Consider the following 17,631-nt stretch of genomic DNA (forward strand, 5'->3'; position numbering starts at 1 on the left):
GGTTCTAACAGTTTTAAGAATCAACTTAATATCCTGCTTTGTTTTAGTCATAACGTTGAATTGAACCAACAGTTTTATATACCTCTCTGTTAGTAAAAGTTTTGTTTTATTTAAAAAATTTCTTTTTCGTTTAATCAATTAAAAACTTTATTAAAAAGCAATAGAATTGTTAAATTAGAAAAAACGCAATTAACAATCATAAAATGAAAAAGAAAAGTATTTCAATAAGTTTTATATGAAAGATATAGCTGTTTTAGCAAATACAAATTAGCTCAAAGAAAAACTATTTAAAAAAGAAAGTACAACTAAAATGGTGAAAATACTATCTAAAAGTGAAAACAAAAAAATTAAAACTTTGAAATAATATATAGGCGCAAGAGAAAAAATATTAAAATAATAAAGAACAAACAAAAAAGGTACTAAATCTATCCCAGCACCTTCTAAACTAGATCAGGTAAAATAAAAATAAAAGTTTTTAAATTTCAATATAAGTAAATCAAAAGTTGAAGATTTAAAAAAAAAAGCTATTATCTAAAAAGATTTAAAAAAAGCAAAAATATTTTTTTTCAAAAAAACTGTTTAAAAATTCAAAACTTTTAAAATAAACTTTTTTATTCAAAAAAAAACAAAATCAAGGTGAAACATATTTTTGCACATCTTTCCTTTTTAGTATTATTTATTTTAGCTGCAACAAAAATATTTATTAATAAAAAAACGAAGCAGCAAAAACGAAAGCACATTATGACGTCAGAATAAACCCTCAAAAATTTCCCTCTGATGTAACAATGGCGGATGCTAAGGAGTTTTGAGGTTGCCAGTGGACCCCATATAAACTCCCGTTTGATGTCGGTTGCCGGGAAACGTTTAGGGGTTGTTCAGGGATGTAATCGTGACGTCACTTGACTGACTGTGACGTTGCTGCATCATCTTCTCCTTGGTGATGACCATCTGCGCCTGAAGGGCCTCCGCCTCCAATGACTTGAATCTGCGAGACAATAAAGTTTAACCATCTAAAATTATTCTAACTTATACAAAAATTGATGACAAATTTAGATGTTTCTGGAATATAAAAATGTTTAATTACTTAAAAAAACAAATTTAATTACAAATAAACTGTTTTATTTCTTAAATATTTATCAAGTTTTAACTAAAGAAAATTTTAGTCAAGATTTAAACTAATTTAGTGCAAACAGTTTTTTTAAATTTTAAAAAGCAAAATGAGAAAAAATTTAAACATTTTTTGGTTTATTGGTTTCTGTATGAGAGAATAATCAGCTTTAATTAGAAGACTTTTATAACACAAAAGTTTCAAAAAAAATCTTTGGTTTTAATATTTAGTCAGTTGTTTGTATATTATTCTTAGGTTTTCGCGATGTTTAATTCCATGTAATTTTTTTTACTAAAGTTTATAATTAAAGACAATACAGACAAAATTAATTAATCTTCAGACTTTTTAATTGATTATTATGAAATAAGAGCATGTCTCGAAAGTAGTTGTCTGCTAGGATAAAGTGATTAAGTTTTTATGTGTATTAACTTTTCACTTCTGCTAATTGAAAGTTGGATTAGCACATGAAACTGCAACTTAATACACTATTTTATCAAAAACAAGTAAAGAAAGTGTATAAAGTATTTAGGTAAACTGTATAGAAAGTAGCCTGCAAAGATAAAAAGCAACATTTAATTACGCGGTTATAGTTCGATATATAGCATATTCGATAGATGTATAGCAAATTTGCTTATATTTGTTTGCAATAAACAAATTTTCAGTATACAAACGATGATTTTTAAAACGAAACAGAAAGCAAGTGAAATAGCCAAAAAGGCTGAGCGTAAAGGTCAGTTGCTACGTAACAAAAAGTAGAAACTTGGCCTTGGAACAAATACTATTTAACAAAACTTAAAAGTTATATGATCTGGTACCATATGGGTTCACTGAGGAAACAAGGTGCTAAAGCATGTCAAAAAATACACTAGTTTCAACTTGTGTGTAACCCTTTCTTTTATTACAACAGATTGCTATTAGTAGTAGTACAATACTTATTCATTTATCCGGTAGCTTTATTATCCAGACAGTTTAAGTCGAGAAAAAAATTCAAAAAAATTTCAATATTAAACACAGACATTTTTGTTTGACACCAATATATTAGCTAAATATATCCGGTAAAATGCTTATCCGGACATGTTTATAGAAAAGTCTATCCTAGCATGTTCGGATAAGTGAATAAGCACTGTAGTAGCAAAAGGAAAATCACGCATGAAATTTACACTATCAAATTGTAAATTTGTAAATCTCAAGTATTCCTTTTATCAAAAAAAAATTCTATGATCAAAGCTTGAAAAATGGCCTAAAAATGAAACTGTAAGCGAATGAGTGTCACAACAAAAAAAAAACCGCTAGCCCTTTTTATTAATCCCGTTTAACGTTTTTACGGAAAGTCGCTCTCGGTAGTAGTATAATGCTCTTTAAACAAAAACAGTGAAAATATAAGTTTTCAATAAATGTCATAAATTTCATGTATGATGTCATAAATGGAACTCATTGAGAAAACATGGCGTCAAAGCACGACGAAGATGACCCTAAACTTTACACATTAACCCCATTTTATTAGATTTTACAGAAAGTCGCTCTCGGTAGCAGTATAAAGCTCTTTAAACTTTGCCATCCTCTGCTGCTTCCTCTTCTCAGCCTCCATTGCTCTTCTCTCGGAAGGCGACAGAGCTCTCTCGATGTTGTCCGCCGATGTGGAGGAGTGGAGTCTCGATGATCTGTAGAGTTCAAATATTTTATATAAAAAAACTTTTTCGCACATTCAAAAAAATTACAAAACGTTTTACAACTAAATTTGACACTTAGTAAGCAAATGATAGTCTGCGAAGTTGGTTAACACTGATAAATCTTATTATGAAGTACAATTAAACAGATAATTTCTTTTTATTTTTTTTATAAACGTAATGTGTAACTAATTATTAAAACAGGGCCATTAAAGAGTATTAAAGAATCAAACGTTTTATCTTTATGACAGATTATAGCTACGACAAAAATACTGTTTCACAGGTGCTGACTAACTTTTAGGCATTAAAAACTCACACGTGGCTGGTAGACAGGTTTTCTACGTATAAAACAATTAACATGTATTTAAAAAAAAGTTACCTCAAATAAATATAGTTAGTAGTAATGGTAAAACTCTTATTGTTAGAATTTAAAAACTCACCCTTGGCTGGTAAACAGGTTTTTTACGTATAAAATAAATATCGTGTATTTAAAAAAATCTCAAAGTAATATAGAAAGTAATAGTTGTAATATTCTTATTAACAGAATTTAAAAACTCACGCTTGGCTGGTAGCGTCTTCGTTGTCGTCTTCGTCGTTGATCACTGATTTTCTCAACTCGTCACGTGATATCGTGTTCAGCTTCTTCGCTGTTAAATGAAATTACTTTTCAACAAAGAGCTTTGATCGTATAGAATAATATTACGTTTTGTTTTGCTTTGTATAATTTTAGTTTAAAACTTTTAATACGTTGTAAAAAAAGAAGAGCACAAGTACTTAATATAAAAAAATCACTGATTTACATGTGTTTAGGACTTGATCTTTCATATCTGGATTTCCCAAAATGGGCAATACCACCCCCTAGTGGTGATTTTAACTGCCAGGGTTGTTAATTAGTAAAGCGGTAAAATTTAAATTTTTAGAAGCAAATGGGGGCAATCAACAACAAACTTTTTAAACTTAACAAAAACATCGAAAACGAACCTTCTTCCTGCCTCATCGAGTTCAGGTCCTGATCGCTCACCAGGCTCACCTTCTTTCTGTTGAGGGAATTACCTGAATTTCTGTTGAGGGAATTACCCGTGATCGACACGGACGAGCTGCCGTTGCTCGTAACAGACATGACGTCACTGCTTCCCCTCCGTGAGCTCAATTTTCTTTGCTAACAAAATATTAAAGGTCAATTGCTAAAGTCTATTTAATATTAAAACAGTGAACATTTTTAGAGCTGTAAATTAAAGTATAAAAGTTCACAATAGGGAGACAAAAGGGATATTAATTACAAAATTTAAGCAAATACTTAAATTTAAAATGGAAACTGTCCAAGTTTTACAGCAAATATAAACTGACAAGTATTAACTTTATTTTAGTTGATAATCCAAAAGACCATTAATTGATATTTTTAATAAATTTGTACAACAGCAATTAGGCAATATGTACTTGATGGTGAATCAAAAAACTTTACAACTGCAAAAACAACCAAAAGTACACACACGAGTTTAATTGTTTTGTTAATGTACTATGTATAAACCTGATTCTGCTGCTGAATTTCCTGCTCAAAGTACTTCTGCCTGTCCTTGAAAGACATCCTCTGCACGTTCACGATGGCCGGTTGTTCCACCTGCGGTGAGGTGGGCGATTGGACGGTTGGTGAGGTTGGAGTGGTTGGCAGGTCGGACTGAGAGTTCTTCTGTTTGGTAGTTAAAGTTAGCGTGGTTAATGAAGCGTGTTAATATTGTGGTTGGAAATCAGTACTTGAATACTTTTGTTGAATAATTTAGTTTTTATTTGAGTATTTTATTGGTATATATTGAGTTTATGTACATAAGTGATTTTAGTTTAATATATAAACATAATTAAACTTTAAGTTAAATGTTGTAACTTTCATTTCACACTTTGAAAAATGGTTTTTTGTTTTATTCTTAAAACAAAGTTGTTTTAGTTAGATCATTAAAAATAATTTTTTAAACATTATACAAAGCTGAAATTAGCCTTCATTACTGAAGTTAACATGCAATTAGTTAAGTAAGTTAAAACAAATGATAAATTAGATAAAGCTTGAAGTATTTTGATACCTAATGACTCATGCTAACCGAAATAGCATATAACTTTGAATTCACACGTATGACTAAATGATTTAGTTAATCAACTTATTTTCAATTTTAAAACTTTACGTCATAGCTTTGTTGCTTTTACAAGTTTTTTAGAAATAGTTTGAAACACTATGGACTTTTTATAATATATGCCATAAAATTAAATATTGAATAATTAACATTTATCAAATGTTAAAAAGAAAAAATATTCAAAAAATAAAACAATAAAAAGAAAGCAGCAAAAAGTTATAAGTTTTTTTTTCCAATTGTATCAAAATCTAATGCCAGTCGTTTAGTCTAATTTAATTAAAAGAGTTAAAATAAAAAAAAATGACCAAACTGATTATAAACACAAAAAATCAAGTAAAAGGGAAAAAATATTTCTGTGACCCAAAAAGGAACAAAAGCAGAGCAAATTAAAAACATTCACATAACAAAATTAATTTACAGAAAAGAAATATTGCGTCAAATACAATGTAAATTGTGAACAACTTTAAAACTATATATTATAAAGTATAAAGTAGAGTAAAAAAGCATCAAACGCTTTCGTGTCAAAGGATGAACATTATACTTTTTTTATTAACAACCTCATCATCAAACACGTCATCCACTGCACCTCCTACGCAATCCGTCTTCCAACTCATCACGAACGAAGACACAGAGTGCGCTGGTGACATCTTCGAATGCTGGAACTTCTCCGATTTCTCCTTAACGCTTTCGAACTGATCAGTGTTGACGACCACTTGCTTTTCAGGCTCGCTCGGTGGTTTTTCCTGGTGCCGGATGTAATTTGCCGACTTCTCCTTGACTGACGCGAACTGATCCGGTTGGACGTCCAGAGGTTGCTTCTCAGGTTCACTTGATGGTTTTTGCGAATGTTGAATGTACGTCACTGACTTTTCCTTGACGCTTTCAAACTGGTCTTTACTGACGTCCACTTGTTTCTCAGGCTCGCTCGGCGGCTTCTGTTGATGCTGGATGTACTTTATGGACTTTTGTTTGACCGATTCGTCGAGGTCGACATCTAAAGGGGGTCTTTCTGTTTCGCTGCATAAACTTGATGTGGCAAAGTCCTCTTCGGTTATCGTTGAGATCTAAAGGAGAGTTTAAAGAAAAAAAAGTTAAATGAATAAAATAATAAAGACAGAATAAAAGTCTAACAGGTAAAGATAAAAACAAACTGCAAGAAAAACAACTATGAGATTAAAAAACCTCATAAAAGATTATGTTTCAAATGTTGTATAGCTTTAAAAATTTTTGACATCAAACAAAAAAAAAATTTGTCAAAAAATCTAAGGAAAGAGTATATTTGAAAGATTAAAGCAATTTAGTAAAGGTTAAAACGGTGTAGAAGTAAAGATAGCAGAAAGATAAAAAACATAAAGTAATCCTCTAACTTTGTTCGACTTTACTTTGGGCACCGCCGCGAAGTCCTTGTACCCTATGCCCAGCTTCAGCTTCCGTTTCGGATGAGTGACTTTTGCGCACTTTGCGCCGTTTGCGCCATTTTCAACCTCGGCTTGGGCTGGCACGAACTTCTGCGCCGCGGTGGGCTGCTTGATCCTCCTGAGGAAGAGATCTTCCGCTTCCTTCCTGCTTTCCTCCACGTCCTCCTCTTCCGACTCGCTTGATGAGGAAGAGTTTTGGACGGGAGGCCACGCCGGCAGCTTGAGAGTGCAAAATTCAGAAATGAGAAAAAAAGTAGGATGAAAATATAAGTGATTAGAGTTAGAAACAAGAAAAAATTTAAAAAGTTAAATATTAGAATACAAGAAAAAGGAGGCCACACTAGCAGCTTAAGGGTGCAAAAGTATAAATAAGAAAAGGTATGCATAAAGTTGAAACTTTTTTTGAAGATCAGTTGATAGGAGAAAATTGCAGAGGAGTGTATCCACCTACCAAAGTTGCATACTTAAATATAGAAGCCACTAAATTACTAAAAACTACTGGTTAGATCAATAAGGGGAAAAATAAGTAAAGATAAACAAGAGCATGTTAAATAAATATACAAAAAATTAAAACGAGGTTGGAACAAAAAAAAGTAAGAAAAGAGCTTTGGTAAGAAAAGTATTTAATAGCTAAAAAAATATATTTAAATCTAATACGCACATTAAAATATAGGCGTAAAAATTGAATAAGCCTTAAACTTAACTTAAAAAGCTAATTACCAGAAAGTTGGCAAAAAAATAATTCTTATAAAATTGAACATTAAAAATAAAATACTAATACATAAGAGAACAACAAATTAGCAAGGCAGGAGTAAAAGGAAGAAAGTTTGAAAATTAGTAAAGATTCTCAAATTAAATGTGCACGCTAGAACGTAGTTAAGCCATAAGTATAAAAAGCTTAGACTAACTAATTACTAGAACTAGAGAAAAAATGTTTCTTTAAAAACTATGCATAAAATATCGAAAAGGTTGCGTTGAACGTGTGAACAATTATCCTTGCTGCATGATGATTGCCGACCGCAAGTTTTCAAAACCAGTTAGACCAGTTAATTACATCAGAGAGCAGCTACAAACATTAACTAACAGACACCGTAGGGTGCTAGTCAACTTGTAGTAATACGTTTCAAGCATATATATATATAATCATAGCAACTGCGACGGTGCTAGTCAACTTGTAGGAACATGTTTTAAATTGCAGCAACTGCGACGGTCGTTAGAAACAAATGAATAGGTAGAGAATGTTAGCAAAGGTGTTGTGACTGTTTTGTTTTATTACAAACGCTTGTACTTTGCAAAACGTTGAAAACTTTGTTGCATGTACTTACATTTTAAAGCAAATACAAACCGTTAAAAAGCATTTGTGAGCAACTACCTACAAATGTATAAATCATATAAAAAAGTAAAGCATCTTTAAGTGTAGTTAATTTTAAACTTTACTTAAAATATGTTAAAAAACAAGGTTTCAGATATCATAAAGGCAGCACAATCAATCAATCAGTGTTTACTAAAGTTGGTAATACGTATAAAAACACAACCACTTTTAAACATTTCAATCAAGACAAAGGCTTGTTGTAAAAGTTACAGTATTGTTAAAGTAAAAGTAGGATTTGAAAGAGATGTTGTAAGTATGTTTTTAAATATTATAATCCATTAAACGATGTTACATGTTTTCAATAAAAAACGATAAAAACAATAAAAAATTAAGCAGTTATTTGCACAAAATTAGACTTTTTATCAAATTAGTACAACAAACTCTCAGGATTAATTAAAACTCAAGTAAAACAATCACCAAGGTAGAATAATAAAAAAATTATACTTTTCTAGACATTAGACAAAATCGTAAAATATCAATTGTAAAAAAAGCAAGCTGACTACATCTCACGGTAAGTAGTAGAGCTTAGTTTATTTAATAATAACAACTAAAAGTGTTTCAATCAAAAATTGTAACAAAGTTTCAAGGTAAATCTGAATAGCAAAGTAATTACACAAATGATACAAAAAATATATATTATTTACAAATTAGACAGACAAGAAACGTAGAATATTAACTGTAACTGCAGCAAACCAACTAAACTAAAGTGGCTGAGTTATTTTAATTAGAACAACTGCGCTTAACTGCAGCATATAACTACTGCATAATAACACAAAGGTGTGTTGCGAATTCAAACTATGCGGATATGTTCTCTCATGAAAAGCTGTTGAAAAATCGCATTGTTTTTCATATATGAGTTCATCAAATAACTTTGCATGCGACAGAAGTTTATTGAATATTTATAGTTTTTCAAGTAACGCTGATCGAACAATGTTAAATTCAAGTTGAATTCTTTATTTACTTGAAATAGTTTTTATTCTTTTTATTTCCTTGTGATTTCTTTTCATTATACCACTTTTATAATATTTCTCAACTATAACAGTGTGTTAATGTTATTTATTTTATAATTTTCAAGCACTAAAAAACTAAATTGTGTCATAACTTATAACTAGTAAAAAAATTGAATTTAAAAATATAAACTAAAAATTTTTATTCATTAAAACACGCTAATTAAATTTTATGTATGTTTTGAAACATTCTTAAAAATCAAACTTAAAGTTAGTTTAAAAAAAGACTGTTTCAATAAACAGAAAAGTGAAAGAATTATGATCATTAACTACTAATTTATTCTGTTTATTACTTGTTTCAAAACGTTTAATTATAACTTTTGATTACATGTAGGTATTTTAAAACAAAATATGATTAATTAATTTTCTAGCCAATTGGTTTTATGTATCAGTTTTTTTTTTTTTCAAGCTTAATAAGTTCTTTTTAAATGAATGTTACATAGAAAAAAGTAATATTTTTACTAAATCAAAAGATGATAAATTAGTCTTCCAGTCCAGTTAATTGTACTGTTAGTTTTTTCTGTCAACCTTACAGTAGTGTTTTAAAGATTAAAATAACTCCTCTAAAAAGTTGGTTTAATTACACAAAACAAATGACAAAGTATTTTTTAATCTAATTAGTCTCTTTATACATGTAAAATACATACATTTATACATGTATATATGCAAAATCTTTTACCTCACAAAAACAGAAAAATTTTAAATATTAAAGAAAGAGATGACAAATTAGTTGTTTCAATCAAGTTAGTTTAATGCTGTCATCGTTACAGTAGTATTTTCTCAAAAATACATAAAAACGAGTGCATTCTCAACCGAAACAGAATGGATGACAAATTAACTGTTTCAATCCAATAAAGCTCATGTTAGTTTAAGGGGTTTATGAAGTCCATTCATATGTAAAGACATATAAACAAAAAGTGACAAATTAATCGTTTCAATCCAATTAGTCTCATGTCAGCATACAAATGGGACCCAAAACCTTGTGTCTGTCGGGAGACTTGGACTGGTTCCTCGACCGCCTTCTGGTCCTCGTGGGTTTCGGGGCCACGGGCGGAGGGGGGCCAGCCGGGGGACTTATGCTAATTTTGATGGCGCTGACGTGGGTCACCGGCTCCTCCTTTTGGTGGGATGTTTGAAAAAATAAAACATCAGTTTTGAATTTTTTTAATAAACGTTATATTTTTTTACAAAAGTCTTATATTAGCAAAACAAACAAAAGTAGTGCAAAAAAATATTTTTTAAATATTCTAAAGCTTTACAGCCACTTCTAAATTAAAAGCACATGTGTAAAAACAAAAGTTATACTTTTTTATTAATTATGTTTGAAATCTGCTTTATTCTGCTAGTCTAGAGAAGTTTTTTGATACAAGATAATGTGATATTGCGAAACTAAAGCTAACTATTATCAGTAACTACAGTTAGTATAAATCAATCAAGTTTGTAATTTTATAACCTTGTTTAAACTACGTACATAATGTTTCAAAACAATTTGCACAAAATTAGTTTACGTAAACTGATAAGAAAAAAAAGCTGTTTAGTCAGTATAAAATAAGTTAAGATACATATATCGTGCTTCATTGTTTACAAATAAACAACTATCAAACATAAATCAAAAACTACATTAACTAGTTTTAGTAAGTCAATAATATGTTTAGAAATTCTTTGCAAAAACCTATACTTTATTGGAAAAGTTAGACTTATAGTTTTTACGGCTAACAAAAATAAAAACTTTCAAAATAAAACAACAACTAAAACAATAATCTGCTAAATAGAAACAAAATTTATATTTTTCTATGGCTAAAACTTCTTTTATATACTCCATTATTTTTATACTATAAAAATAAATTAAAATTCTTAATAAAAAATAAAACAAACTTGTGAGGCCCTCGAAGGAGTCGCCGACAGCTGCTTGTACGTCAGAGGCTTGACGTCATCGTCAAATGGGGAGAAAATCTCCTTCTTCACGAACTTCTTGGTGGGCGTTACATTTTCCTCCTTGGGTGGCGATGGTGGTTCCTCGGACGCTTCTTCCTTGGGCGGTTCCGGAGCTGATTCTTCGGCTGGTGCCGCTTCTTTTGTTATCTGTTGTTTATGATTGTTTTTTTTAATTTATTATCTAATTGTACTTATATATTTTATTTTTAATTGTTAATTGTTTTTTATAACTTGGTTTCTTAATTTTGTTTATTTATTAATCTCATGCTGAGGAATTGTTAATCTTTAGCTTTGTTTTACAGAGAAATTGTTATTAAAACTTTCATAAAACGTTGAATAAGTATTAGAAAGCTCATGTAGAGTCGAAAACTTAAAGAAACATACACTGATGGTACTTATTTGACATATGAAACTTGTATGTAAATTAATCATGTAACAATTTTCAGCAATAAAAGTGCAAATATTTGCAGCAATTAAAAAAAGTCAAAAGGTTAATTTTTTAAAGGCTAAAAGTACGTCTTAAAAAAATGCATGTTTCATGTCAGGCTGTATAAACTTGTACTGGTATTTTCTAGAACAAAGTTATAAATAAAACATAATTAATATAACAGTGTGTTTTAAAACCTGTAAGTTCTACCTTTGTTTTGAATTAAAGCTCTTAATGACATCTAGAGGTGTAATAGTATTCTTTACATTAATTTTTAAACTAGTAATTCTTAAATAGTTAAAATAACATGTTTCTTTGTTGTTGTTAAACTTAAGCGTTTTAACAAATTCAAGTACAAAATAAAAAAGGTTGCAAATAAAGATTGTATTTGTTAAACTACAACAGCATTTAAAGTATAAACAAATATTACAACTTATATTTTTTTTATAGTCATGGTTCTGCTTTTTTATAAAAATGTTTTTAAACAAGCTTAACAAAGTAACCTTCTACTAAAAAACAATGTCAGTTTAAACCAACTATTTTTTAGTTATAGGTCTTTTATTTACAATAAATAAATATAAAAATAAATTTTAATGCAAAAATAAAAAAATAATACTTTATAAGTTTGAGCAAAGAAATAAGAACACTTTAAAAAAATATGTTCTAAACGTACATTATCTTCAGCAACGGGTTGTTTTTCAACTTCAACATTTGCAACTTCTTTTTCCGCTTTTGCTAGTTTCTCATCCAATTCCTGTTGTTTTGTTAAGCAAATTCAAAAACCATTGCATAAAAATCAGGTACCCCAGATAGTTATTAGTAATCAACAAATTTTGTAGTAGTTGAAATAACATTTTATATATTGTTAATGTCAGCCTTGAGTTATTACAATTGTAGTAATGAAAACCTTAAAGCTTTAAAAAAATTTAAAAATTGTTTAAAATCAAAGCAAAAAACAAATAAAACTCGACTAAAAAGTTTCCATAGTTGAAAAATGAAATGACATAAACAAATACAAAGCATTTTAGTTTTAGTTTAACTGTACTATTAGTATTTGTTTTATTAGCAATCATGAGACAAACGTTTACTTGATCAGCATCGTCTTGATCTTGTTGTGACGTAACAGTGTCTTGTTGTGACGTGACGCTGACGTCATTTTCCTCGGCGGGCTGTTAGCAAGCGAACAAGCGTTTAATAACAAGCAGTTGTAGTATTTATAAATAAACAAGCAAAAAAAAAAACACTGGAGCTTTATAACTCTATGCAAGATGTTATTTTGCTACATAGTTAAAAACCAATAAAAAAATTTCAGGTTAACTTTTTGTTTGATTATTTGCATGTTTGTAATTTAAAAATCATAAAACTGTAAGTGTAATAAACATTTATGTAAAAGATCAATATTCAATATTTAAATCCACGTTTTGTCAAGTAGGTATTAAAAAAAAACAATTAAGACATAAAGTTTTTAACACAAAGACTTACATAAGACTTGCTTACAAGTAAGCAAGAAATTTATGTTGATGTAATTTTTGGGATCATGTTATGGTTTGTTAGTCATGTTTCGTAAAACAAACGACCACTTGGAATAAAATGTCAAAAACATTCTAAAAAAACGCTTAGCATAAACATTCGATGAATTTTTAAAGCAAAAATAACCGAATGTTTTTGACATTTCGATTATACTTTCCTGAAAATGCATTACAGATGAGCAAGGAAAAAACCAAAACAATTCATGAATAATGAAAGAAAAAGTGTATTTATGTTTATGTGGATGAAGAGTGTACTTAAACTCTGGTCTAATGGACAAGCTGATATCCCCATGTTTTAATGGGTAGGGAAATAAGTAAGTTTACTGGCGGAACACTGATTAATAATAAAAACAGTTTGTTTTCTATTTACCAAAACAATTTATGAATAATTCAGGCATAGAGTATATATGCCTTCATATCGTTTAATGTGTAGAAAATTTTACATTATAAACTTTGTTTTAAGAGTTTAGTTTTAAACAGATTACTGGTTTTTATAAAACTTTTGCAAATTTTTAACCAATAGTTAAGATGTTTACACAAAGATGTGTTGAAATAAACATATCTAAAATAGTTAAAAAAAAAATTAAGTCACTATAGTGTTAATCAAGTAAAAGACTTGAAAAAAAAAAATAGATTAAATCATTTGATAATAAAAATACATCAAAAGTACTTAGAAAAATTTATAAATGCAAAAATTTAAGTACCTGAAATTTTCGTTGTAATACTGTTTTACTTATAAAACAGATTTTTGAATAATTAGCAAAATAAAAATCGATTTAAAACTTTTAGTTTTCAAAATGATAATGTGTTAATGTCATATATATATATAAAGAGTATGGAAACGTAAAACTCTTCGAAAGTAACTTCTAGTATAGCGAATAAAAGTAGCATAAGCAATAGTTAAAAAGAAAAACTTAACCAGTTATAAAGCAATAAATTTGTTGAGTAACCGAAATAAGGGCCAAAATTTCGTTCAAGTAGGGTAAAAGCTAAAAGAAAACTTTAAAAAAGATGCTAGTTCAAGCAAGGTCAAGCTTGATAAAACTCAGAACAACAAATCGGTGGTTTATTATGAAAACTTTTTTTTAGCCTCAAAAGATTTCATTATGCATTTTTGTGTTATACTTGGAACACGGATCACGACTTGTAGCATTAATTTGAAACAAATACGTTTGAAGGCTAAAATATTTTTTTAATCTGCAAGAAAAGAGTGGCAAAACAAAAGTTTTAGCTTGTTTTTTGCCTTCGAAGCGTTCTTTAAAAAACATAAAAATTTGCAACGTGAAACTTAAACAAAATTCGTTTGAAAACGGTTTAAAACATTTGTCCTCAAAATAACCCGGGGTTTCGATGAAATTTTTGCAACAACTTCCGCGGCTTCTTTTCAAAGCAAGAAAAACGCAATCAAAATGCAAAAAAAAAATATTTTTCTTAAAGCGTGGCTGAAAAGAGCTATAACAAAATTTTTGAAATAATTTCTGCGATTACAAAGAGCTTTTTGCTTTTTCAAAGCAGCAAAATCGAAACGCAGCAGTTGCAAATCACGCGCGATTCTTGAAAAAAAAAAACCAGCTGAAAGTTTGAACAAAAAAAAAACGAAACCCGGATCTGAGCGTACGGAATACGAAACAAAAAAATCGATAATCATTTTCGTTGCAGCCTCTCGCGCGATTCGAGTCTTTGTAAAAAAACGACGCAAAAAATAAAATCGCAAAAAATAAAACGCAGACGCGATGGATTGAAAGCGCGATCACGGTACGAACTGGAATGGTGCAACAAACAAAAAACAATGAAACATGAATAATTCAATTAGAGCTTTGTATGCGACGGCGCATTGATTTTTTCGCGCAACTTTTATTTTTCGTTTTGAGCGCGCGCGCGCGTTTTGAAAGATGAATTTCCAAGACTGAAGGCCACCTAAGTTTGCAAAATAATAAAAGCAACAAAACTCTTTTTCAGTTAATGTTCGTGCAAAAATCTTAAAGTTACGGACCAATGACCTATTTCATGAAAATCGTGGATTCGACCACCTCGTACTTTAGTATTTATTTTTCAACCCCGTACGTTTGAAAAGGTTGAAGGCCACCTAAGCTGGCCTAAACAACAAACAATTTTGATTACAAAATAATTAACCTGATTGGTGCTTTGTAGCTAACGACTTATTATATGATTTTTCCCACTTTGCATTCTTGATACACAGAAAAAAATCATTTAAACACTAAGGTTGGTTAGTATAACTTTCAACAAGTAATTTTCAAATTGTGATTGGTGCTGTGTAGCTAATGACTTATTTCTGATTTTTCCCACCTACTTCCGTGATATCAAAAAAAAAATATTTTAAATATCAAAGTTGATTAGTATAACTTTCAACAGTTATTCTTATAAAGTTAAACAAAAACTAATTACGTCTATTTCTGACTTAAAGCCAAAGTTATAAACACTAATTCAAAATAGACTTTTATTTTGGAGCTTGTAACGCACTAATTTAATTTTTTGTTAAAGAACGCGAAACCAAACAATACAAATAAAGAATCCAAATACAGACAAATCAAGAGTTATAAACCAATTAAAAAGAAAAGAAAAAAAAAACTAATTAATTAACTTAAAAATTAGTGAGCAATTTACGTCATAACTAGAAAATTCCAAGTTTTTTGCTCTTGAATACAAAAGTTAGTTTATTTCAGTTGAGTTGTATACTAACAAATTTAACTCTGAACTTAAATTTATATGGGTTTTTTTACTGCTGAACAAGACTAATACTTGTTTAAAACATTGAATTTCTGAACATTCAACTAACTATAATATAAATCACCCTAACGATTGTTCAAATGGTTAATTTACTGAATTTACTGAACATGAACACAATTATTTTAGCTTTAAATGGTCTCAAGTGGATGAAATTATTCGCGCTAAAAATTTTTAGAAACAGTTCAAACTTGAACTTGATTTTCTGTATTTTTTACCGCTAAACAAGCCTAATCCTTGCACAAAACACGAAATTTCTTCTTATCTCATTCTAATGGGATTCATGAAAATAACAAGACAATTTTACTTGCATTACCAGTCTGCTAATTACATTAGCTAATTAGGCTTGCATTTAAACATTTAATTTTTAAGTTTTTCTGTTAAACAACTTGTAATTGCCTTAAGCCAGCTTGAAAAAGTCTCACATCAACTTGTTTTTATAGTAATTAAATTACAGTTTGTTTGTTGGGTAATTAAGTAAAACAACGTTTAAAATGTTTAATACGCTTGGAACTTTCGTAACACACTAATAGAATATTAAAAAAAATATTCACAGTTCTCTCTTAATTGTAAATAAATTTGAAGGGGAACACCAAACTAAACAACTCGAAATCCTGACTCTAAAATTTTCTTTGTTCTCTAAAACTAAATCAATTAAAAACTTAAGTTTTTAGGAACTCCCTTACAATGATTTCAACAACATACCAACAAATAAATTTTTTAATTAAAAACAGTTTTTGTAGTTTTAGTTTAGTAAAAAAGTAGGTTTTGTTTGTTGGGCTAGTTCCATAAAAACGTCGTTTGTGAGTTATTTGCTGAGTGATTTTTCACAAAAGAGCTCATTTCGCATAACAGGTCGATTTGCGCATAAAAAGCAGCAAAAAGTTAATCGAATTTTTATTGCTGCAATTTGGTTAAAATCACCGAATGAGCCAATATGTTTAAATTTTTTTCAAGCTCTTTGTGTACAGAGTTTAACATTTTTTTCGTAGAGTGATTTGATAAAAAATTTTAAGGTTTTATCATGATATAGTTAGTCCAAACACAATTAAGTTAGTTTACATATCAAAATTAGTTTACACGTTAAAGTCTGAATTAAATTAAATATTGGTTTATTTAATTTAGGTTAATATCTAAGCACAGTTCTAACTTATAACAAAACGTTATTTAGTCTTTTTTTAAGTTCTTACTTTAATGTACATCACTGATTTTTCGCTAGTACAATGGTAGTTTGAAGGTTCTTTTGAAAAAATTACAAGCAATTACCAATCTCAGTTTCAATCATGACATTTACAGAGAAACAAAACTAAAGGTTGTGCGGAAAACTTAGAAACATGATCTTTTCAATTATCTTAATTATTACGCTACGCAAAAGGACAATTTATGGTACAAACAGATATCAAGATCAAACTTAAGCTTTGACATTTAACAGCAAAAGTAAAACCACACTGAAAATAGCTAGTTTGGTGAAAAAAGTCATAAACCTTTACTACTTAATTTCCTCATTTTTCCTCTAAAGTAATTACTTCCCATTATCAGCAAGAATCAGTACTTACAAGAGCCTTTTATTGAAAATAAGAAAAAAATACCGCATCTACTAAGCTTAAATTTAAATAAAGACATTTAAAGAACTTAAAAATTTTTTTTTTGAAAAACTTTTGTTTTGACGAAAACACTCACAAATTTAACTACTTAATTATTATGACGTCATAAAATTTACCTCTTTCTCCTGGTTAGTCATGCCGTCGTTTTCAAGCACCTCGCTTGCCACATTCACTGTGAACTCCAGCTGCGAGATGATGTCGTCCACGTAAATGAAGTCTTTTTTCTTTCTCCTTTCAAAACTGGAAGACTGGGACATTTGCCCGTTGTAGTTGTTTTCCATTTCTTCTGCTTTTCCTTGAGAGCCGTCGTTTATTTCAACTTCATTTGCCTCGCCCTGAGAGACAGTGTCTGATGCCCCGTCTTGGAACTTAACTTCTTCGGCCTCGATTTCTTTCATCACTTTTTCCACTTGCGCCATCTGTTCTGCAGTGACCCCATGTTCACCTTTGCGCACGTGTTTCTTCTTCTCCCGACCAATGTCAGCTTTACTTTCAGTCATGCCAATGCACACTTCTTTGGGTGCTGTTTCCTGCGCATTGTTTTCTTCAACGGTTTCTTGTTTCACTACAGTTGCGTCTGCAGAACATTCTTTGCTTTCAGCATCAACTTGAGCTGTATCGTTATTTTCTACTTCATCTTGTGAGACTTTAACTGCATCGTCTGTAACTTCGACTTTGTTTTCTTCGGCCAGGCATTTT

At 29.8% G+C, this 17,631-nt stretch overlaps 1 protein-coding gene across 6 annotated transcripts in view; it reads right to left on the reverse strand.

Annotated features, from left to right (window-relative positions):
- Nucleotides 1-204: 204 nt before the first annotated feature.
- The window catches only part of LOC145831733 (protein lap4-like), a 97,342-nt gene continuing 79,915 nt past the window's right edge, over nucleotides 205-17,631 (reverse strand). The window contains exons 29-38 of one of the 6 annotated variants that reach the window (XM_082939051.1): nucleotides 12,143-12,223; nucleotides 11,728-11,808; nucleotides 10,568-10,774; nucleotides 6,263-6,532; nucleotides 5,453-5,959; nucleotides 4,304-4,462; nucleotides 3,757-3,934; nucleotides 3,335-3,422; nucleotides 2,659-2,769; nucleotides 205-985 (exon numbers count right to left, since the gene is read on the reverse strand). In XM_082939051.1, the coding sequence (XP_082795177.1) occupies nucleotides 865-985; nucleotides 2,659-2,769; nucleotides 3,335-3,422; nucleotides 3,757-3,934; nucleotides 4,304-4,462; nucleotides 5,453-5,959; nucleotides 6,263-6,532; nucleotides 10,568-10,774; nucleotides 11,728-11,808; nucleotides 12,143-12,223 (1,803 nt within the window). In that variant the 3' untranslated portion in view covers nucleotides 205-864. Of the gene's footprint in view, nucleotides 986-2,599; nucleotides 2,770-3,334; nucleotides 3,423-3,756; nucleotides 3,935-4,303; nucleotides 4,463-5,452; nucleotides 5,960-6,262; nucleotides 6,533-9,671; nucleotides 9,810-10,567; nucleotides 10,775-11,727; nucleotides 11,809-12,136; nucleotides 12,224-17,631 lie in introns of all 6 variants that reach the window. The other 5 variants (XM_082939050.1, XM_082939052.1, XM_082939053.1 and 2 more) reach the window with 5 other exon arrangements.

The sequence above is a fragment of the Thalia democratica genome, chromosome 3 (assembly GCF_965202585.1).
Source record: "Thalia democratica chromosome 3, ktThaDemo2.hap1.1, whole genome shotgun sequence".
Lineage (NCBI taxonomy): Eukaryota > Metazoa > Chordata > Thaliacea > Salpida > Salpidae > Thalia > Thalia democratica.